A 25,245-nucleotide genomic window follows, 5' to 3' on the forward strand; every position below is an offset into this window, starting at 1 on the left:
CGTCTCCGCGGCCTCCTCCTTCCCCTGTCCCAAACCCATACGGCCAGACTTTCTCTTCTAGCTCGGGCTCGGCACATCATCCATTCCCCCAGTGACTTCGCTGTTCGTGTTCGAGGCTTCCAGCTGCCGCGCCGTCGTGTCTTCGTCGTCTCGTCGTCGTCGTCCTGCTGTCAGTGGCTCCGTAGACTATCGTATCTAAGAAGATTATAGCTGCTATAGAAATTATTAGAAGCACCAAAACCCCAACAACTAATGCTACGTTGCTACTACAGGAATAGCTATATTGTTTTTCTTCTTCTAAATTGTTTTGATGTGTTGGTTGCATGATGATACAGAATTACATAGGTACGGATTTTTCCCCACAATAGCATTTTCAGATTAAAATAAATGATTAAAATTAGATCAAGAATTAAGACTATCTTTGAACTTGTGATTTTAATTTACTGATTATTGATTTTGAATATATTATGATTATTGATTAGTGATGTGTTGCTGGGTTGTTGTGTAATCTTAATGGAATCTCCTCTTTCTCTTGAATTCTGGAAACAGCATCATGGGTTTTCTTAACCTAAGGCTCAATTATAATGCTGCTTCTGCTGCTATTCACTCTCTTTTCTCTTTCAATAATCACTCATCTATCACAATTTCTTCTTATCAGTTCAATTGTTTCCTCATTTCATTTCATGTAATCATATATTTATGTTCTTTTTCTCTTCCATAATTAGTTGCTCTTTTTATTCATTGAAAAAATAATTTTCCTATTTAATTTAGTGTCATCACTGCCTTGCTAATGCTTGGTTACTGAATGCTCTGTTTTGAACTTTTGATATGTTGTATAATATACTGATTTTGTTGTTTTTAGTGTTTAATTTAATGTCATCACTTCCTTGCTAATGCTCTGTTTAATTTAGTGTCATCACTACCTTGCTAATGCTAATGGTTGGTTACTCAATGCTCTGTTTTAAACTTTTGATATGTTGTATAATGTACTGATTTTGCTGTTTTTAGTGTTTAATTTAGTGTCATCACTTCCTTGCTAATGCTCTGTTTAATTTAGTGTCATCACTACCTTGCTAATGCTAATGCTTGGTTACTGAATGCTCTGTTTTGAACTTTTGATATGTTATATAATGTACTAATTTTGCTGTTTTTAGTGTTTAGTTTAGTGTCATCACTGCCTTGCTGAATGGTGTTGCTATTTTAGTGTTTTGATAATGTACCGGTGTTGCTGTTTTAGTGTTTTATAATGTGTTGCTGTTTCATTGTTGCTGTTCGATAATATATTGGTGTTGCTGTTTTAAGGTTGCTGATGTACTTTTGATATTTTAATATTTATATTAGACTATAATTATATTTTAGGGTGTTTAATTATAATTTACTTATTATTTTATTCTAAAATGATTTTTCGGTTGAATCACCGGTTAGACCGGTTAGACCAGTAAATTAGTGAACCAGTAACTAGAGCGGTTTGATGATCGGTCCGATTTTCAGAATCTTGCTATAGACTATTATATATTGTTGAAAAACTCTATAAGATAGCTTTCGAATGTCACCAGAATCATCTCATTTAGAGCTTTGTAACTCAAGTTATTCTTTTTAGAGTATGAAGAGGTTAAGATTGACAGCATACACCAATTCTCTTTGCACTTGTCTTCAATTTATTTTATTTTTCCTTATATTTTTGTTTCTCTTTTTCTAATATTTTTCTACAAAAATCGTATAACTAAAGAAATCAAAGTACTAATAGAATAAGTGAATAATCTTAAAAATTATATAATTATTAAATAAAAATCATAATTTTTTTATAATAAATGCCAACAATAAGTATTTAAAATGCTCATGCATCAGCATCATCGAAGCTTTTCATTTAAAATGGACCTTTAGCCTAAACAACATTGACATAACTAAGCTTAGAAGGAAATGCGTGCATTGCAAGCCTCGAAGGAAGTAATTATAAACACTACAGATTTATTGAGAGGGAAAAGAATGTAAAACAAATGTGACAACATGTAATCAAATCATGAATGTAGAGTAAGTAAATATACTAACCATCACATTGCTTGAAAAGGGGTTATATGACATTCACAATTGAATAAACCAATGGAACTGAAGGTTTAGCAATAGGAAAGTAGTTCTGACCAAGTGACCGTGAAATTAGAGTGAAGTACCAATTCCGCATCTGTCCATTTTTAAGAATGACAACGCGATCCCTCAAAATAAAATCGATCAACTTCAGTTTCTGTCTTCTGATTTCGTCACACAACACGGTTTTTGTGGATATTTTTCTGTCAACTCTAAATAGAAAAAATCAACGTGTCAGCTTCAGAAATGGACAGGAGTCTAATTGTCTCTAAATTTAAATTGATTAGGGGTTTATTTATCCTTATTCTTTAAATAATATCTTTTTTAAATTATTTTTATTCATTATATTAATATTTTTTCAATAAATTATTGAATATATGGTTTAATAAGTACAAACTAATAGAAAAAAAATATTAATATAATAAATAAAAAAAATCTAAAAAAATATTGTTTAAAAAATTATAAGGACAAATAAATCCCTAACTAATTTAAATTTAGAGACAATTAGACTCCTGTCCATTTCTGAACCTGACACGTCAGCATTTTTCGTTCAGAATTGATAAAAAAATACCCACAAAAACTACGTTATGTGACAAAATTAAGAAACAGAGACCAAAATAAACCGATTTTATTTTAAGAAATATTGTCATAGACAGAGACCGAGTTAATACTTCACTCGTGAAATTATGGATTGATATTATACTACTGGAATGAGGGATCATTTGTTAACTGGGGATGGAGATTAAGCAATCATCGAGGGGGAATTCAATCTCATACTTTTCAATAATGACTATTTTGCATTTAATGTTCTCATTTTTATTATTTTAATCTTGTATTTGACCGAAATGATCATTTTGTCTATATATTACATAATTATTCATTTTAATTTTATTTTTTACAAAAATGATCATTTTATTCCTTATANATTTACACTTTGACACACTTTTTTTTTCTCTAAAAGTACATCTTGATTGTAACACCCTAATATTTAAATCCTTATGCTCGAGTCATAAGTCAATGATAATAAGGTGGTACGACTCTCAAGGGGGATTTTTAATACATAATTACAAATAAAATTGAAAGGAGTATTAAACGAGAAGCCTGAAAAGAGAAAAAAATAAAATCGCGAAGTCGTATCACTCGCGCGTCGACAACTAAAAGATGAAGCGTGAAGTCGAAAACGATATACAGATAAAGGCATGAAGGAGAATAAGAGAAGAACAGTATATAGGTATATAACATAAGTAAATAGCCACTAGTCGCGACCCGCGAAATTTAGGCCGGCTAGGGTACAGTATAACAGTAGTTGACAACAACGTCTCCTAATCTCTCCCATAAGAAACATAAAAACCTCTATAGGCAAGTTCAAAAGAGTTCAATACAAGATATAGCCTTTTCAAAATAAAGGTGGAGAGATTCTAAGCAAAATATAAAGTAGAGAATATAAAGATCTTCACCATCTCTCAAATGAACCACAGCTCACTTCTAAGCACTTGGACCTGTATGTAAAACACAAGAGATATATACGGAATGAGAATCCCCGACCCATGCGTTCCCAGTACGGTAAAAGTGCCAAATAAATACAGTGCATTGTAATAAAAACTCACTAAGCATCCTAAACTTCCTTTCACCCAACATTCATCCTATGTTCTCGCTAATCCAAAAGTAGGCAACTGTCATAAGGGGATGCTAAATCTAATTCATGTTCCTCATGCTTCCCAACTTTCTAACTCTTCGACAATTCATAATCAGAATTATAAACGAAACCATCCCGAGTTATTCTGTCTCAACAAGTGAAATCACTTCACTGCGTCTACCCAGGGAGCTCAAATCATCTCATTTAATAATTATCATCATTATTCAATCACATCACCAACTCATCTTATCAAGAACAGCCCTTAACGTCAACCGACACCACCATAAGGGACCTCTCAGTTGTACAAACACAAGCAATACAGGCAAGTAATACACAATGAGGTATAAGTAGAACAAGTAGGACATAATCAAGTAACATAACATATATGATATAGCAATCCAAAACAAATAGGCAAACCCAAACAATTCAAACATATGCAAATGATGTATGCCTACCCTATGGTTGATTATATCATCTGTCGATTATCAAGCCAACCTGACGTGTCCGGTAGCTAACCCGGGCACAGTCTCTCTGTTGGGCATTAATATCATTAGAGGGAATACGTGCCCTGTCACCATTAGAGGGTATATGTACCCTGTCACCATTAGAGGGTATATATACCTTGTCACCATAAGAGGGTATATGTGCCCTGTCACCGTTAGAGGGTATCGGTGCCCTGTCACCCTTACAACCAGAGAGAAAACACAAGCATACTCACATTCAACATTTTCTATCATTATTCATTTACCATATTCATTCATACTCACTCTTCATTATTACCAATTCTTAAACAATGACCCGGAGCAAGCGGGACGAACCACGACCCTTGCTACTACCCAGGTATCACAAACATACATTCATTCAAAACTCTATAATTAAACTCATTTATCATAATTCTCCTTCCCCATCTCATACCAGAAGCAAGTGGACAACGCCACTGCCTACTACCGGGATCACACGTCACATTCATTTTCAAACCATCATTTCTACACTTCCTCAATTAATCATAATTATCTAATCATTAATCATATACATATACATACTATGCCATAATTCAATGCTTATCACAGCCATCCGGCTTATAACATACACGGCACTTTCACCATCATCCTCAATAACTCATACAATCATCATTACTCATCATTCATCAAATTTGAATTCCTTACCTCTTTCCGGCCTCCGGCCCAATATTCACGGCCTCTGGCCCGAATTCACAATTTAAATGCATATTCCACAAACTAATATTCATTATCCAATTCATCAAATTCTCAACACACCAAACATACAAATTCACACAATTCTCAACTCAATCATTAATTTACATTACATATCAACTATACATATTAGTACCAACCATTTACACAATCCAAACTTTATCCTAGGGGCATCTAGCCTAGGAATTCTCATCATACCACACGGTACTTAAATGAAACTTAAACCGTACCTCTTATAGCCAAAATAATTGAGCTTCTTCTTGGAAGTCTCCACTAACTCTGCTCCAAGCCTCACCAAGGCCCCACAAGCAATATCAATCTTCCAATTGTGCACCAAAATCACCCAATACTCTAACATAATCAATTTTCACACTTATAATCAACCTAGGGTTCATGAAATTGATAAATCATAAGGATTAGAGGATTCTTTACCTTAACCCATGAAATTGGTTGATGGAACTCACCAATGGCTCATACTAGAGCACTCCTAAACAACCAAAATCATAAGATTTCCTCAAAGCCCAAACCAAATTCAAATTTAAAGAGAAAAATGAAAACTGGGCAGAGGACAATGAAATACTCACCACAAAACTTAGATAGAATCGTAGAGGATGAAAACAGCGATACGTGGCCACAAATGGCTCGTCAATCGGAGTTCCGGAGAGAAAGTTATGGTGAAAGCTATGTTTTCTTTCTCTCTTCTCTCTATCCGCCCCCTCTCTCATTCTCTAGGATAAATGAGTTAAAATGCTCATAACTAATATTTATATATGTTGGTCTTAGGCCCACTTGGGCTCGATTCACTTGGTTTAGTCCGTTAGCCCAATTTTGAGCCAAAACCTTTAAGATTAGGGTTTTAAATCGTATTTTAAATATTTCTATCTTCCCAAATTATAAATTCTTATTTCTTAAAATTATTCACTTCTAATTAATTTTCTCAGCCACAGTACTAGATAGATCGCAACTGGTACTGCCGGTCAAATTTCCAGTGCACATTTTTATTCAGAAAACTATGTTTTCCAACTCAGAAAAATTTACTTAGTCCAAATATCATATTTAAATTATCAAATTCCGATTGCTAAATTTTCTAACCATATTCGCTTCTATTTAATTTATTATTTAATTAATTACGGTTTGACCGGGTTTTACATTGATCATCTTTGAAGTATTATACATTTTTCATAGACTTAAATCTTTAGTTAATGTGACTTTTATGCTCTTTTACTCGTTTTTCTTTTAATACTTCAATGTTTTACATAATTAACTTCAATAAATATCTCTTTAAGAGTTCTTTACTTGATTTCTAAATTCTATAAAATTATAATTTAACCTCAAAAGCATCATCATCATCATCGTCATCCAAAAAATTCATATTAAGCATTTGTAAAACATATCAACGACTCATCCACCATTCATTCATCAACATAAGCATTTATAATCATCAAATCATCATCAACACATCAATAGAGATATATTAATCATATATGAGTTATTCTAACTATCCAAACACTTACTTTTCTTGTTAATGCTTCTAAGTTACTTCATTAGTCTTTATGTTCAAAAAAAATCTCCTAAATGAAAAGCAACATAACTTTTAATCATAAGAATGACTCATAGCCGAATGGTGTCACATGGAAAAGGAAAAGATTTTTCACCTTTTCGAGCTTGGAATTTGATGTTCTTCTTACTATTTTAGAATCTCATAGAGATGACTTTCTATATAAGGAAAGAAACAAATATAGTTCCTCCATACTCCATAGATAAACATAGAGAAACAAATTTATAAAGAGAAGAAAGAAAAAAATCTTTTCACTAACCTTGAGGATTTTGATATAAAAAATAAAGAAAAGGATGAGAGAAGTTGTATGATCAAGTTGGTTTCTTGAGAAAAGGTCTTAGTCTTGTGAAGATTGAAGATAAAATTGTATGAACACAAAGTTTTCTAACTTCTCTTTTCCTCTCTTGTGTGTTCGGCCACTTCTCTCTTTTTTTTTTCTTTTTTTTTTCTTTTTTCTATCTTAGTGATGATGAGTTAAAACATGATGGTAAAAGAAGCAAGGTCCAACATTAGTAAAAGGGAGGAATAAGGATGGCTAATTTAATTTTTTTTCTCCTTTTCTATTTGATATTATCTTAATTTTTCTTTTTTGATATTATCTCACTTTATTTTTCTTGATAACCAAGCCTAATATTTCAACATGTGATGAATAAAATGGGAGAAGAGGTGACCTAAGTTTAGAGAAAGGATTTGTGTTAATTTGAAATTTTATTTGGTGTTAATCGTATGAGTAAGCGATCTTATTTTTAAGTTAATTCACCACACTTGTGGTGGATAAGAAATGGTAAAAAGAGATGAATATATGAATAGAGAATTAAGTGGTTAGTATTAAATCATGGAAGATAATGATTAAAAGTGGTAATTATTTAGTCACTTATTTTTACTGTATTAGATCAAGTAAACAAGTATACTTGTCTGAGTAATATCGATATCATATGTTATCTCAATTTTAAAATATCTCTAAAATATTTTTGTGAAGTTAAACAAATTAAAGAATACCAATAAAAGTTTCTTACTGGATAAATTTAAACTCGATAATTAAATGTCATCATTAAAAGGTATATAAAAATAATACTTTAATGGAGATTTTTTTTTATATTTGATATAGACTTGTTAAAACAAAATGAATTGTGATTTATGGGTTTGGTGAATTCTAATCACAGAAAGTCCGAAAAATTATTATATGAAAAATTAGATTTTTACACTTTGTATTTTAAGATACAATGTTTCTATCCATATCTCTCATACCAAATATGAATTTGTATCTCAGTGTCTATGTCGCAGTGTGCTGTTCTATTCGCAAAATAGATGATGGTGGAAATTTACTGTATCACTACAATAACTCTTTCAAAAAGTATACCAAATTATTGTCAAGTAAAAACTCACTGAGAGTGAGGTCGATCCCACGAAGATTAATTGATTGAACAATTTTAGTTACAGGGTAATTTAGTTAAGCTAATCAAGAATAAGTGTTGAGTGCAGAAGAGTAAATGACAGAATTGTAAAGGACTAGAAGATAAAGAAAGAAGTAAAGTGTTGGAATGTAAAGAGCATAAAGATAAATTACTAGAATGTAAATGACTTAATTGTAAAAGGGGAATAGGTTGATTGACAGAAATTAAACAAAGCTATAAAGAATAGGGAAGATAAGAATGGCGAAGATTCATTAGGGTTAGGAGATATTGCTTTTTCCGGATTAATTTCAGATCATCTCATCTTCAATCATGCAACACATTGACCTCTTGGCAATCATGATTGATTGAATCTCAATTTCTTGGTAATTCAATCTCTCAAATCTTGATAATCAGCCAATTCCTTGGTCTAATTGCTCATGAAGAGAGATAAGCTTGGTCCCTGATTTTACCACACATCCTCATAGATCCAAGTAGTGGGTAGATTTAATGTCACCATATCCAATCCCAAAACCCAGATCTACTCAATGTGAGAAGGGATTTCAAGCATGATTTCATGTTTTATCTTCCAAGGTTCTCATGAAACCCAAGTTGCATTCAATCTCTTTTCCAAGATAATTGAATGCTAAGCATGAAGAACGAAATTCCTTCTAGCAAATTAAAGAAAGATGAGGAGAAGAAGAAATTCACTATCATTAATCCATCAAGTGCAACAGAGCTCCCTCCCCCAATGAGAGGGAGTTTAGCTACTTATAGCTTAGAGAGAGATTACAAGAGATGGAAGAAGATGAAAGTAAAGTAAAGTGAAGTAAAAGTTCCAAGTCCCTTTTCAGTGCTATTCAAGGGGTATTTATACTACTCCTATTACTAGAAATAAGAAATTACAAAAAGAAAAGAAAATTACAATTAAAAACTAAAGTGAATAACCATTAATTGGTGGCATATGAGTGGCGTGTGAGCGGCATGCCATGCGCAGAACATTAGCTTGGCTTGGCTTGGCGTGCCACACCCAGCTCTCAAGTGGCATGCCCCATAGTGAAATCATCCATCCCATTCTCTGAGAATTTGAACTAGCATGCCACGCTCTCATTAAAATCTTCAATCTTCTTCTTTGGAAGGTTGGCTTGGCGTGTCATGCCCAGGTTTGGCATGCCACGCCCTTGTTGGTGCACAAATGTTCCTTTCTGGTTTAATGAACTGGTGTGCCACACCATGGACTGGCGTGCCACGCCCATGGTGCGAGCAAGGTTGGCGTGCCACCACTACAAGAAAAACACCCATTCAACCACACTTTTTTTAGGCTACATTTGAAAAGCGTAGCCTTTTCGTAGAATAGGCTACGCTTTTCTCTGTGTTACCTTTTTATAAGAGAATAGAATACATAGTTGTGGCATCATTTAAAAAGTGTAGCCTTAGATATTAAAAAAATTACTTATAAAGCGTAGCCTTTTTTAAATATCTATGGCTACACTTTTCACACCAAAGAGAGCGCTTCTAAAGAGTAACCTATTTGTTATATTTTGGGTTCTTCAAAAGCATCTTCTAATGTATCTAGGGCCAAATACGGCGTATAACTTAGTGAATTTTTCCCCTTTGCCCCCCAAAGCACACTGATAAGCTAGCTCTTCAGTAACTCGCGCCTCACCTTCATTCACTGTCAGAGAAAGCCTTCGCGCCCTCACTTCTCACCTTCGCCACTCACCGTTGCTCCTTCCCCACTCACTACTCACCACTCACCACACACGACTTCGCCACTCATCGTCAGCTGCTCTCTCCTGCATTGATCGTCAGCTGTGCTTTCCTGCATTGATCGTGAGCTGCACCCTCACCATCGTCGTCTCTACGCTCAAGTCGTCCTCTCTGCGCACACATCGTCGAGAAGGTATCTATAGATTTCTGTTTGGTTCTGAAATTTGGGTGTTTAGAGTTCCAATTTTAGGGTTTTTAATTTGGGGGTTTGGTACAATAATATGGTTTATATGTGGTGCACGAAATTGTGATCCACACTTTTCACAACTCCACACAACTAATCAGCACGTGCACTGGGTCGTCCAAGTAATACCTTACGTGAGTAAGGGTCGATCCCACAGAGATTGTCGGCTTGAAGCAAGCTATGGCCATCTTGTAGATCATAGTCAGGCGGATTCAAATGGTTATGAGGTTTTGATAATTAAAAGATAAATAAAACATAAAATAAAATAAAGATACTTATGTAATTCATTGGTGGGAATTTCAGATAAGCATTTGGAGATGCTTTGTTGCTTCTGAACCCCTGCTTTCCTATTGTCTTCTTCCAATCATGCGTGCTCCCTTCCATGGCAAGCTGTATAATCCTCTCGAATGAAAAATACCAGGTACGATCTCGGCACGACTAATCAACTATCGGATTTCTCGTCTCGGATGAAAAATACCAGGTACAGCTACCGCACGGCTAATCATCTGTCGGTTCTCGCTAGCATCGGAATAGGATCTCTCTATCCTTTTGCACACTGTCACTGCGCCCAACATTTGCAAATTTGAAGCTCGTCACAGTCATCCCTTCCCAGATCCTACTCGGAATACCACAAACAAGGTTTAGACTTTCCGGATCTCAGGAATGCTGCAAATTAGTTCTAGCCTATACCACGAAGGTTCTAATCACGGATTCGGATGCTCTGTTGTCAGGAGAGACGATGCGAATCGTGGCTTAGAGACCCAAGAGAATATACTTCGACTATCGTCCAAGGACTACGTTGAACATCATGTAGACCGCTTGTGGTTGTCAGGCACGCGGATCTTGCCTAAGCGAGTAACGAAGATAGTGGGTGATTGTCACGGGTCACCCTTCATTCTGACTTAACTGAATTAAGTACGAGAGTATATCTTGGAGAAGAAGTAAGTGTGAATTGAAAGAAAAACAATAGTACTTGCATTAATTCATGAAGAACAGCAGAGCTCCGCACCTTAATCTATGAGGTGTAGAAACTCCACCGTAGAAAATACATAAGAGAAAAAGATCTAGGCATGGCCGTGAGGCCAGCCTCCAATTGTAACATAAAAGTGATCAAAGTCTCCAAGTATATGAATACAATAGTAAAAAGTGCTATTTATACTAAACTAGTTACTAGAGATTACAGAAAATAAGTAACTGAGTGCAAATAGCGCAGAAATCCACTTCCGGAGACCACTTGGTGTGTGCTTGGGCTGAGAATTGAAGCTTTCATGTGCATAAGCCATTCTTGGAGTTAAACGCCAGCTTGGGTGCCAGTTTGGGCGTTTAATTCCAATTCTGGTGCCAGTTCCGGCGTTTTACTCCAGAAAAAGGTCTTTGGTGGGCGTTTGAATGCCAGTTTGGGCAATCAAATCTCGGGCAAAGTATGGACTATTATACATTGATGGAAAGCCCAAAATGTCTACTTTCCAACACAATTGAGAACGTGCCAATTGGGCTTCTGTAGCTCCAGAAAATCCAGTTCGAGTGCAGGAGGGTCAGAATCCAACAGCATCTGCAGTCCTTTCTCAGCCTCTGAATCAGATTTTTGCTCAAGTCCCTCAATTTCAGCCAGAAAATACCTGAAATCACAGAAAAAGACAAAAACTCATAGTAAAGTCCATAAATGTGATTTTTGAATAAAAACTAATAAAAATATAATAAATAGTAACTAAAACATACTAAAAACTATGTAAAAATAATGCCAAAAAGGGTATAAATTATCCGCTCATCACAACACCAAACTTAAATTTTTGCTTGTCCCCAAGCAACTAAAAAAAAATAGGATAAAAAGAAGAGAAAATACAATAAATTCCAAAAACATCAATGAAGATTAGTTTTAATTAGATGAGTGGGACTAGTAGCTTTTTGTTTCTGAACAGTTTTGACATCTCACTTTATCCCTTGAAGTTCAGAAGGATTGGCATCCATAGGAACTCAGAATTCAGATAGTGTTATTGATTATCTTAGTTCAGTATGTTGATTCTTGAACACAACTATTTTATGAGTCTTGCCCGTGACCCTAAGCATTTTGTTTTCCAGTATTACCACCGGATACATAAATGCCACAGACACATAACTGGGTGAACCTTTTCAGATTGTGACTTAGCTTTGCTAGAGTCCCCAGTTAGAGGTGCCCAGAGCTCTTAAGCACACTCCTTTTTTTTTTGCTTTGGACCACGACTTTAACCGCTCAGTCTCAAGCTTTTCACTTGACACCTTCACACCACAAGCACATGGTTAAGGACATCTTGATTTAACCGCTTAGGCCATGATTTTATTCTTTTGGGCCCTCCTATCCATTAATGCTCAAAGCCTTGGATCCTTTTTACCCTTGCCTTTTTCTTTAAAGGGTTGTTGGCTTTTTCTGCTTGCCTTTTCTTTTTCTTTCTTTTTTCTTTATTTTTCGCATTTTTTTCCGCAAGCTTTGTTTTCACTGCTTTTTCTTGCTTCAAGAATCAATTTTATGATTTTTCAGAGTATCAATAACATTTCTCTTTTTTCATTATTATTTTAAGAGCCAACAATTTTAACATTCATTAACTTTACTATCAAAAGTATGCACTGTTCAAGCAAGCATTCAGAAAACAAAAAGTATTGCCACCACATCAGAATAATTAAACTAATTTCAAGATAAATTTCGAAATTTATGTACCTCTTTTTCTTTTTCAGAAAATATTTTTCATTTAAGAAAGGTGAAGGATTCATAGGATATTCATAGCTTTAAGACATAGACACTAAACACTAATGATCATGTAATAAAGACACAAACATAGACAAAACATAAAGTATAGAATTCAAAAAATAGAAAAATAAGAACAAGGAAATTAAAGAACGGGTCCACCTTAGTGATGGCGGCTAGTTCTTCCTCTTGAAGATCCTATGGAGTGCTTGAGCTCCTCAATATCTCTTCCTTGCCTTTGTTGCTCCTCTCTCACGGCTCTTTGGTCCTCTCTGATTTCATGGAGGATAATGGAGTGCTCTTGGTGCTCCATCCTTAGTTGCCCCATGTTGGAACTCAATTCTCCTAAAGAAGTGTTGAGTTGCTCCCAATAGTTGTGTGGAGGAAAATACATCCCTTGAGGTATCTCAGGAATTTCTTGATGAGGAATCTCCTCATGCTCTTGTTGAGGTCCATGAGTGGGCTCTCTTGTTTGATTCATCCTCTTTTTAGTGATGGGTTTGTCCTCTTCAATGAGGATGTCTTCCTCTATGACAATTCCAGCTGAATTGCATAGGTTACAGATGAGATGAGGGAAGGCTAACCTTGCCAAAGTGGAGGGCTTGTCCGCCACCTTGTAGAGTTCTAGAGGTATGATCTCACGAACTTCTACTTCCTCTCCAATCATGATACTATGGATCATGATAGCCCGGTCTATTGTAACTTCAGACCGGTTGCTAGTGGGAATGATAGAACGTTGGATGAACTCCAACTATCCCCTAGTAACGGGCTTGAGGTCAAGCCTTCTCAGTTGAACTGGCTTGCCTTTGGAGTCTCTCTTCCATTGAGCTCCTTCCACACAGATGTCCTTGAGGACTTGGTCCTATCTTTGATCAAAGTTGACCCTTCTAGTGAAAGGGTGAGGATCTCCTTGCATTATTGGTAAGTTGAATGCCAACCTTACATTTTCTGGACTGAAATCCAAGTAATTCCCCCGAACCATTGTGAGCTAATTCTTTGGGTTCGGGTTCACACTTTGATCATGGTTCTTAGTGATCCATGCATTAGCATAGAACTCTTGAACCGTTAAGATTCTGACTTGTTGGATGGAGTTGGTGAGAGCTTCCCAACCTCTTCTTCGAACCTCATGTCGGATCTCCGGATATTCACTCTTTTTGAGCATGAAGGGGACCTCGGGGATCACCATTTTCTCGGCCACAGCTTCATAGAAGTGGTCTTGGTGGACCTTTGAGATGAATCTCTCCATCTCCCATGACTCGGAGGCGGAAGCAATTGCCTTCCCTTTCCTCTTTCTAGAGGTTTCTTCGGTCTTAGGTGCCATTAATGGTTATGGAAAAAACAAAAAGCAAGGCTTTTTCTCACACCAAACTTAAAAGGTTTGCTCGTCCTCGAGCAAAAGAAGAAAGAAAGGAGTAGCAGAAGAAGAAATGGAGGAGATGGAGGAGTGTGATGGTTTTGGCCAAGGGGGTTTAAGTGTTTATGAAGTGTGAAGTTGAAGGTGGTAAGGAGGGGTATTTATCGGGTAAGAGAGAGGGGGAATTCATGTAAGAGGGGTTGGGTTTGGGAGGGAATTGTTTTAAATTTGAATGGTGAGGTAGGTGGGGTTTTATGATGGATAGATGTGAGTGATGAAGAGATTATGGGAAAGAGGGTAGGACTTGATAGGTGAATGGTATTTGGGGAATAGGTATTGATGGAGAGGTGTGAAGAGGAGAGAGAGTGAGTTGGGGTAGGTGGGGATCCTGTGGGGTCCACAGATCCTGAGGTGTCAAGGAATTCTGCTCCCTGCACCTTTCTAGTGTTTAAACACCCTCTGTGTGCCATTTCTGGCATTTAACACCAACTCTGCTACCCTTTCTGGTGTTAAACGCCAGGCTGATGCCCATTTCTGGCATTTAACACCAACCAAACACCCTTTTCTAGCATTAAACGCCAGTCTGTCTGCCATTTCTGGCGTTTAACGCTAGCCAAACACCAGACACCCTTTTCTGGTGTTAAACGCCACTTTGCCTACCAATTTTGGCGTTTAACACCCAGAATGCTGCCAGACTAGGCGTTAAAGGCCCATTCTGCTATCCTTACTGGCGTTTAAACGCCAGTAAGCCTGTCCTCTAGGGTGTGCTATTTTTTATGCTGTTTTTTATTTTGCTTTAATTCTGCAGCTGTTTTTATGACTTCACATGATCATCTACTTAAAGAAAACATAAAATCACAATGGAAAACAAATGTCTATGAAAGTAAATATAATTAAGTAACATTGGGTTGCCTCCCAATAAGCGCTTCTTTAATGTCAATAGCTTGACAGTGAGCTCTTAGAGAGCTTCACAGAGACTTAGAGCATAATGGTGGCCTCCCAACACCAAACTTAGAAGTTGAGTGTGGGGGTTCTATTTGACTCTGTATTGAGAGAAGCTTTTCATGCTTTCTCTCCATGGTTACAGAAGAAGATCCTTGAGCCTTAAACACAAGGTAGTCCTCATTCAATTGAAGGACTAACTCTCCTCTGTCCACATCAATCACAACTCTTGCTATGGCTAGGAAGGGTTTTCCAAGGATAATAGATTCATCCTCATCCTTCCCAGTGTCTAGGATTATAAAGTCAGCAGGGATGTACAAGCCTTCAACCTTCACTAAGACATCCTCTACAAGTCCATAAGCCTGTTTCATTGATTTATCTGCCATCTCTAGTGAGATTTTGCAACTTGTACCTCAAATATCCCTAGTTTTTCCATTACAGAGAGTGGTATGAGGTTTATTCCTGACCCCAGGTCTCACAGAGCCTTCTTAAAGGTCATGGTGCCTATGATACAAGGGATTAAGAACTTTCCAGGATCCGATTTCTTCTGAGGTAACTTCTGTTGTACCAAGGCATTCAGTTCATTGATGAGCAATGGAGGTTCATCCTCCCAAATCTCATTACCAAATAACTTGGCATTCAGCTTCATGATTGCTCCTAGATACTGAGAAACTTGCTCTTCAACAATATCTTCATCTTCTTCAGAGGAAGAATACTCGTCAGAGCTCATGAATGGCAACAGTAAGTTCAGTGGAATCTCTATGGTCTCTGTATGAACCTCAGATTCCTTTGGTTCCTCATTAGGGAACTCCTTAGTGGTCAATGGACGTCCATTGAGGTCTTCCTCACTGGAAATCACTGCCTCTTACTCCTCTATAGGTTCGGCCACTTTGGGTATATTTATGGCCTTGCACTCTCTTTTGGGATTCTCTTCTGTATTGCTTGGAAGAGTACTAGGAGGGATTTCAGTAACTCTTTTACTCAGGTGACCCACTTGTGCCTCCAAATTTCTGATGGAGGACCTTGTTTCAGTCATGAAACTGAGAGTGGTCTTAGATAGATCAGAGATTATGGTTGCTAAGTCAGAGAGGCTCTGCTTAGAATTCTTTGTCTGTTGCTGAGAAGATGATGGAAAAGGCTTGCTATTGCCAAACCTATTTCTCCCATCATTATTATTATTGAAGCCTTATTGAGGCTTCTGTTGATCCTTCCATGAGAATTTTGGATGATTTCTCCATGAAGGATTATAGGTGTTTCCATGTGATTCTCCCATGTAATTCACCTCTTCTATTGCAAGATTCTCAGGGTCATAAGCTTCTCCTTCAGAGGAAGCTTCTTTAGTACTGCCGGATGCAACTGGCATTCCAGTCAGATTCTGAAAAATCATATGGACTTGCTGAGTCAATATTTTATTTTGAGCTAATATTGCATTCAGAGTATCAATCTCAAGAACTCCTTTCTTCTGAGTCATCCCATTATTCACAGGATTTGTTTTAGAAGTATACATGAAATGGTTATTTGTAACCATCTCAATGAGTTCCTGGGCTTCTGCATGGGTTTTCTTTAGATGAAGAGATCCACCAGCAGAGTGGTCCAATGACATCTTGGACAATTCAGATAGACCATCATAGAATATACATAAGATGCTCCATTCTGAAAGCATGTCAGAAGGACACCTTCTGATCAATTGCTTGTATCTTTCCCAAGCTTCATAGAGGGATTCACCTTCCTTCTGTCTGAAGGTTTGGACTTCTACTCTAAGCTTGCTCAACTTTTGAGGTGGAAAGAATTTGGCCAAAAAAGCATTGACCAACTTTTTCCAAGAGTTCAGGCTTTCTTTAGGTTGTGAGTCCAACCATACCCTAGCTCTGTCTTTTACAGTAAAGGGGAAAAGCATAAGTCTATAGACCTCGGGGTTAACCCCATTGGTCTTAACAATGTCACAGATTTGTAAGAATTCAGCTAAGAACTGATGAGGATCTTCCAATGGAAGTCCATGAAACTTGCAATTCTGCTGCATTAGAGAAACTAATTGAGGCTTAAGCTCAAAGTTGTTTGCTCCAATTGTAGGAATCGAGATGCTTCTTCCATAGAAGTTGGAAGTTGGTGCAGTAAAGTCGCCAAGCACCTTCCTTGCATCTCCATCATTGTTGTTGGGTTCGGCTGCCATATCTACTTCTTTTTCAAAAATTTCTGTAAGGTCCTCTCCGGAGTGTTGTGCTTTAGCTTCTCTTAGCTTCCTCTTCAGAGTCCTTTCAGGTTCAGGATCAACTTCAACAAAAATATCTTTATCCTTGTTCCTGCTCATAAAAAAGAAGAGAACAAAAAAGAAGAGAAATTCTCTATGTCACAATATAGATTTTCCTTTATGTGAGTATAAGAATAGAAGAATAGAAGAATGAGGTAGAAGAAGAAATTCGAACACGGAGAGAGGGAGAGGGTTCGAATTATGAGTAGAAGAGAAGTGTTAGTAATTAAATAAATAAATAGAAAGAGATGAGAGAGGGTATTCGAATTTTAAAAAGAGGGAGAAGAAAATATTTTTATTTTTATTTAATTAATTAAGTTAGTTTCGAAAATATTAAAAGAAATAAAATAAAATTAGAATTTAAAACAATTAGTTAATTAAAAAAAATTTGAAAAAAAATGGTTAGTAATTTTCAAAAATTAGAAGTGGAAGAATAGTTAGGTGGTTTTGAAAAGATGAGAAATAGTAAACTTTTTAAAATTAAAACAAACAAGTCAAGTGGTTAATTGAAAAAGACTTGAAAATAAATTTGAAAAGATAAGAAGTTAGAAAAAGATTTTGAAATTAAGTTTTGAAAAAGATATGATTGACATTTATTTTGAAAAAGAAATTTAAAAAGATTTGATTTTGAAAATTAAAGTTGATGACTTGACTAACAAGAAACTAAAAGATATGATTCTAGAATTTAAAGATTGAATCTTTCTTAAATAGAAAGTAACAAACTTGAAATTTTTGAATCAAAACATTAATTGTTAGTAAAGTTTTCGAAAATTATGAAATAAAGTTAAGAGAAAGATTTTGAAAATTAATAAAAAAATTTTCGAAAAACATGAAAGAAAAATGAAAAATATTTGATTTTTTTGAAAAAGATTTAAAAAGATAAAGTTTTTAAATTGAAATTTTGACTTGACTAACAAGAAACAACTAAATTTTGAAAATTTTTTACTAAGTCAACCCAAAATTTCGAAATTTATGAGTAAAATAAGGGAAAGATATTATTTTTGATTTTTTTAAATTAATGAATAAAGAGAAAAACAACAAAATGACACAAGACATAGTAATTTAAGATCAAAACAGATAATGCATGCAAGAACACTTTGAATGTCAAGATGAAAACTAAGAACACTTTGAAGATCAAGATGAACATCAAGAACATATTATTGAAAATTTTTAAGAAAAGAAAGACATGCAAGACACCAAACTTAAAAATTTTTAAACTTTAGACACTAATAATTCGAAATTGCATATGAAAAACAAGAAAAGACACAAAACAAGAAAAATTAAAGATCAAACAAGGAAAATCATCAAGAACAACTTAAAGATCAAAGAAGAACACAATGCATATATTTTCACAAATTTTAGGAAAAATTAAAAACATGCAATTGACACCAAACTTAAAATTTGACACAAAACTCAAACAAGAAACATAAAATTTTTTTGTTTTAAGATTTTATTAAAATTTTTTTGAACTTTTTGAAAATTTATTTTGGAAAAAGAAAATTGAAGAAATTCAAAATTTTTAATAAGAATTCCAGGATTCATGCAATGTTAGTCTAAAGCTTCGGTCCAAAAGAATTAGACATGGCCAAATAGCCAGCCAAGCTTCAGCATAACAAATACAGACATGTCCTTTCTACAATGGAAAGTGAAAACCTCGGTCCAAAAGATTAGACATGGCTTAACAGCCAGCCAGGCTTCAACATATCTTAAGAAGCTCTAGAATTCATTCTTAAAAATTTTATGAATTTTTTTCGAAAACTATAATACTGTTTTTTTTCAAAAAATAAAAATAAAAAGGTTAAACATAAAATAAAATTACCTAATCTAAGCAACAAGATGAACCGTCAGTTGTCCAAACTCGAACAATCCCCGGCAACGGCGCCAAAAACTTGGTGCACAAAACTATGATTCACACTTTCACAACTCCGCACAACTAACCAGCAAGTGCACTGGGTCGTCCAAGTAATACCTTACGTGAGTAAGGGTCGATCCCATGGAGATTGTCGGCTTGGAGCAAGCTATGGCCATCTTGTAAATCTTAGTCAGGCAGATTCAAATGGTTATGAGGTTTTGATAATTAAAAGATAAATAAAACAAAAAATAAAATAAAGATACTTATGTAATTCATTGGTGGGAATTTCAGATAAGCATTTGGAGATGCTTTGTTGCTTCTGAACCCCTCCTTTCCTATTATCTTCTTCCAATCATGCGTGCTCCCTTCCATGGCAAGCTGTATGATCCTCTCAGATGAAAAATATCAGTTACAATCTCTGCACGGCTAATCAACTGTCGGATTTCTCGTCTCGGATGAAAAATACCAGGTACAGCTACCACACGGCTAATCATCTGTCGGTTCTCGCTAGCATCGGAATAGGATCTCTCTATCATTTTGCACACTGTCACTGCACCCAACATTCACAAGTTTGAAGCTTGTCACAGTCATCCCTTCCCAAATCCTACTCGGAATACCACAGACAAGATTTAGACTTTCCAGATCTCAGAAATGCTGCCAATTGGTTCTAGCCTATACCACAAAGGTTCTAATCACGGATTCAGATGCTCTGTTGTCAGGAGAGACGATGCGAATCGTGGCTTAGAGACCCAAGAGAATATACTCCGGCTGTCGTCCAATGACTACGTTGAACATCATGTAGACCGCTTGTGGTTGTCAGGCACGCGGATCTTGGCTAAGCGAGTAACGAAGATAGTGGGTGATTGTCACGAGTCACCCCTTCATTCTGACTTAACTAAATTAAGTACGAGAGTATATCTTGGAGAAGTAAGCATGAATTGAAAGAAAAACAATAGTACTTACATTAATTCATGAAGAACAGCAGAGCTCCGCACCTTAATCTATGAGGTGTAGAAACTCCACCGTAGAAAATACATAGGAGAAAAAGGTCTAGGCATGGCCATGAGGCCAGCCTCCAATTGTAACATAAAAGTGATCAAAGTCTCCAAGTATATGAATACAATAGTAAAAAGTGCTATTTATACTAAACTAGTTACTAGGGATTACAGAAAATAAGTAACTAAGTGCAGATAGTGCAGAAATCCACTTCCGGGGCCCACTTGGTATGTTCTTGGGCTGAGCATTGAAGCTTTCACATGCATAGGCCATTCTTGGAGTTAAAAGCCAGCTTGGTGCCAGTTTGGGCGTTTAACTCTAGTTCTGGTGCCAGTTCCAGCGTTTTACTCCAGAAAAGGGTCTTTGGTGGGCGTTTGAACGCCAGTTTGGACCATTAAATCTCGGGAAAAGTATGAACTATTATACATTGCTGGAAAGCCCAGGATGTCTACTTTCCAACGCAATTGAGAGCGTGCCAATTGGGCTTCCATAGCTCTAGAAAATCCACTTCGAGTGCAGGAGGGTCAGAATCCAACAACATCTGCAGTCCTTTCTCAGCCTTTGAATCAGATTTTTGCTCAGGTACCTCAATTTCATCCAGAAAATACTTGAAATTATAGAAAAGCACACAAACTCATTGTAAAGTCTAGAAATGTGATTTTTTCATAAAAACTAATAAAAATATAATAAAAAGGAACTAAAACATACTAAAAACTATGTAAAAACAATGCCAAAAAAGGTATAAATTATCCGCTCATCAATATGCAACTGTGAATTGTGAATTGATGAACAAGCCATGTATTGTTAATGAACATGCATGGTTCAACTTGAATACCCTTTTTTTCCTGATTCTCGCCAAATCCCATTACCTAGTTTCCGTACGCACCTGCTACCCTCTACGACGTTGGAGTTCCTTCAAGCTGAGCTCGAGCTTTAGGTAGCGGCTTTACTTTCCATTCTTAGTGAAATTTGCATTTTATTTGTTTATTTGTTTATTTTTTCCGAATTGTTACTGATTCTGCTTCGCGTGGCGATGATATTTTGGAATAAAGAGGGAAGAGAGGAATTGCTTGTGGTGTTACTGAGCCACATTCAGATCCTGAGGGTGACAACGAGGAGGTGCTTTCAGTTTGCTTTGGTACTATATCTGTTGGAGAATTCGTGAGTTGGTTAATTTGTTGTAACTGTCAGGTTAGTTAAAAATTAGAAGTTAGTTTGTTTGTTTCAAATTTTGACAATTTGCTGCACTATATCTATTAGACTAGCATCTGTTATAACAATTATTTTAGTTTCAAAAGTTAGTGTCAATTAGTTTCAAATTCTGATCATTGTAGAACTTGACAGGAAGAAATTTGATTCAAGAGCTATAATCTTGCATGTTTCTAAATTCCAAGTGGTCGGTCCAGTCCCCTATTGCTGCTCTTTCCCATTTCTTGAAGATAAGTGTTGTTCATAAGTGTAGCAATCGTCATATGAGCTTGTTGATTTTGTTTGAAATTTAAAATCAATAGTAAAAATATGTGCATGATAAGCAGCTCTTTCCCAGTGTATTTTTTCTTCTTATGCTTACTATATGTCATTCTATTTCTTGAATTTTGATATCAATTAAAAAGCAAAATAGAAGATTTGCCAATGACTTTCAATATGATGCTACAATTTACATTTTACAAAACACCATATATGAATGAGTTTCTGATCCTTTTCTATGTTCTCAGAAGTTATATTATTTTAAACACTAACTGCCAATGCACGTTCAGCTGATTTTCTCGGATCAGTGTCACATTGGAACTAACCTTCTTTCTTTGTTTTTTCAGTCTAACTCAACTGTGTCATCATTTGGATTATGAAACAGATCTCGTGGATGTGAAGTATTGGAGTTGGCACAATGAGGTTGTTGGAGTTTGGGTGCCTGGTTGCAGTTCTATGTGGTCTTGTTGTGTCTGTGAAAGCTGAAATTTACATCATAACTGCTGAAGGTGAACCTGTTACTAGTTATAGAGGTGGAATTGATGGTTTTGAAGCTACTGTTGTTGAATCTGATGAGAAGATTGATACCAATAGGTAGGTACTTGCAATTACATTTTTCTATGGATTTTCCATTTTTTTTCCAATGACATGTAAATATGTTTTGAGGAGGTTAATTAATATGATGAATTCTCTTTTGGTGAAATTAACCTTCCAAATCTAAATTATATGGAGAGTTTAAATAATTATTCTTTATATGTAACTCGTGGACAATTTATTTGCTACTGATGCTCTCTCTTATCTTTAAGGAAAGTAATACAATAATCACCTTGCACTATGTTATGAACCAAGATCAATTATGTTTTTAATGAATTTGTTTCCAATGTTATTTTCTCCTCTAGTATGTGATGAACCAACAATATTATAAACTTCTTCCAGTGAATTGGTTACTTCATATGCTCACCATCTTGAGAAAAAACATGATATGCTTCTGGGGATGCTATTTGAACCTGGGACGTTCAAGAAACTCTATAGCTATCGGCATCTGATAAATGGGTTTGCTGTTCATATTTTCCCAGAACAGGTGAAGTCTTATCTTATCGTTTTACTAATGTAAGTCAAAAGTAACATATTTTCTCAATTGAATTGTATCATTTGCATTGAATAGCTTGCATTAACTTTTATTTATTTATTTATTTTTATTGTTTAATAGTGTTGATCTTTGTCACAGGTGCGGGCTATCGATTTTTCTTCTTGCTTCTGGGTCAGTGGCTCAAGGATCTGAAAGTCAAGCTTACTTTGCTCTGTGTCGCCAAGGTCACTGGTCTTTTCTCTGTTTACTTTGATGGGTTGCTTTCTTTCTGAATTGATTTTGGTGGTTCATGGATTCTAACCTATTTCTTGTTCTGTGAAAAAGGGTTGTTTGCTTTTGGGTCAGTTAAGTGTGTGTGGTGTTTTGCTTTGTTTTATCTTTTTCTGAAGGTGAATCTTGGGTGCTGCTATTCTTTGATTGCTTCTATGTACTCTTTTTCTCTTCATGTTATTTGGTTTAATACTTTAATTGACTCTTTGGGTTGTTTTGTTGTTTCTAAATTTTTAATTTTTATTGGAATTTACATGCCAATTAGAGTAAGTAGCCCAATTATTGGGTTTGAATTGCTAGTCTAGTTTTATTAAAAACTATAGATGAAATTACTGAATCGGCTATCTTTTTTTTCCAATGTTGAACAGAGAGTAATAGAAGGGAAATCTTCTAGTTCCATTAAGAATCATTTAGTTTCTGTCGAGGCAAGATTAGAAATTTCACTTCCTTTCTTGACAAAGTTACAGTGGAAACAAATGCTGTCAGCCTTGATTAAAATTGTTCTTCACACCTATTTCAAGCTGGTTTCTTTTCTGATTATGAACTGAATAGTAGAAAAAATTATGCAGTTTCATCTTTGTTTTCTTTGTGTTTGTTGTGCAGGTTGGCACTTCGCTATTTCGATTTATTAAAGGTAAAGGGTAAATCTAGTTTTAAATTTATATTTGTCTTTTCCTACAACATTGCTTTGCCAACTTGAAGTAGATAAATTTAAGAAGAAAATGAAAAGGAGGGTGCCTATTACATGAATAAAAAATTTCTTACATAGTTATAAATAGAAAACAAATTGTGGATTGGGCTGAAAACACAATTAATAATGCATAGAAAAATTTTAAATGGTTTTGTCTCTTAGATTAATAATTGACTATTTATCGAATAGAATAGTTGGATTGAGATCTGTAATAGTGGGAGCTTCGCTTCTCAATGTTCTTCTTATTGTTGTGCACTTTTTATGCACACAACCTCTCCACTAGTTTGAACTAGCTTATTGATTAGTTTATATAAATTAGTACAAGGGTGAGTAATTAGTTATAGAAAATGCACTTTACTGCTAGGGAAATTAAATACCTTAGGATAGTATATATCATACGTATAGATGTATAGATATAGAATCAAAGTATATATTCCTAGCCTCTTGACACTTATTGATTTGTTAAGTAACCTTCTAAATAAAATTGTAATTATTTTTTGCCCTTTGGTTAAGAATTAGTAGCTACTGAAATCTAATGGCGTGATTATTAAATAGTTCTACTTTATTTCAGCTTATATTCATATTTATTGCTATGCAATTTTTTTATTTATTTGTTTTAGACTTTGGTTTGTTTCTTCAAACTTGATGAAATTAAAATCATTAAGGGAACTTATAATATTTTTTGCTGGTTTTGGTCCAAAAATTCTAATGTGAAATTGGTTCTTGTAGCAATGCCATTACTTCTAGCTTTTCATTTTTAAATTCATTTATGTATATTGATGTTTTATTTTTTATTCAATTTTTCATCTATGTAGTCAATTCATGAACACAGAAAAAAGATTGACAATTCTTATAGATTCTGGCAGCAAAAATATTAGAAGGTAAGAAAGAAATTTCTGCTCAATCTTACTACTAATGTATGTGCCTTCTTTATCTTTGGTAGTACGTTATTTTAGCAACTTATTAAAGAAATTAAATACTAATAATAGAATCTATCATGAAATGGAAATAGTTATATTTTAAAATAAAATTTTCAAAATTTTGATGTTAATTTTTTTTCTCTCTTAACCTTTTTGGCAGGGCATGGATTATAGGAAGTCGTAATGATGAAGACAGAATTGCTCCACTGCTTGTGTTGAGCTCCTCTTTCAAAAAAAAATGGTGAAGACAGAATTGATGTAGGATATAATATTTTAGTTTTTGGTAGAGTATTAGTAGTAAATTATAAATGGTCTCATGTTTATTTTGATATAACTATGCTTAATTTTGTGTGAGATGTGTGAAACGAGGGACCTAAGGCTATACTTATAATAAGTAGCCATGGTATATAATGTGGCTACGCTTTACAGGTGATGCAATAGCGTTGAAAAGCATAGCCTATTCTGGCAAAAATGGAAGCTGAAAAGCGTAGCCTTTGGTCCTGGACAGCATCACTTGAAAAGCGCACCCTATTTCCAAACGCCAAAAGCGTAACCCTTGGTGCAGAAAAGCATAGCGTTTGAGAATAGGCAACGGCCGAATAGGAATCACTCCAAAAAGCATAGCTGTAGCTCAAAAAGCATAGCCGTAGCCTAAGGCATCATTTTTTTTCACTTTTGGCTACACTTTTCAAGTGTACCTAAATGGGTGTTTTTCTTGTAGTGCACGCCCAAAATACCAAGCGGCATGCCCATTGATGGTTGACTTGGCATGCCACACCCAGAGTCTCAAGTGGCACGCCCTCGATGAGGTCTTGACTCTTCTCTTCTGGGAAATTGGCCTGGCGTGCCACGCTGGTGTGG

At 35.4% G+C, this 25,245-nt stretch overlaps 1 protein-coding gene and 2 long non-coding RNA genes across 3 annotated transcripts; 2 read left to right on the top strand and 1 right to left on the bottom strand.

Moving 5' to 3' along the window:
- On the bottom strand, positions 423 to 1,433 carry LOC110272192. The gene is made up of 2 exons (XR_002363133.1): positions 1,070 to 1,433; positions 423 to 783 (listed from the first exon to the last, which is right to left on the bottom strand). It is a non-coding gene; the product is annotated as an uncharacterized LOC110272192 (long non-coding RNA).
- On the top strand, positions 21,729 to 22,695 carry LOC107641913 (subtilisin-like protease SBT2.6). Its single transcript, XM_021123836.1, has 3 exons — positions 21,729 to 22,007; positions 22,350 to 22,494; positions 22,642 to 22,695. Exons 1-3 carry the CDS (start codon positions 21,832 to 21,834, stop codon positions 22,693 to 22,695), a joined length of 375 nt encoding a protein of 124 aa, XP_020979495.1. The 5' UTR covers positions 21,729 to 21,831.
- Positions 23,036 to 24,623, top strand: LOC107641912. Its single transcript, XR_001620506.2, has 3 exons — positions 23,036 to 23,407; positions 24,280 to 24,345; positions 24,545 to 24,623. It is a non-coding gene; the product is annotated as an uncharacterized LOC107641912 (long non-coding RNA).

This window comes from Arachis ipaensis, chromosome B05 (assembly GCF_000816755.2).
Source record: "Arachis ipaensis cultivar K30076 chromosome B05, Araip1.1, whole genome shotgun sequence".
Classification (NCBI taxonomy): domain Eukaryota; kingdom Viridiplantae; phylum Streptophyta; class Magnoliopsida; order Fabales; family Fabaceae; genus Arachis; species Arachis ipaensis.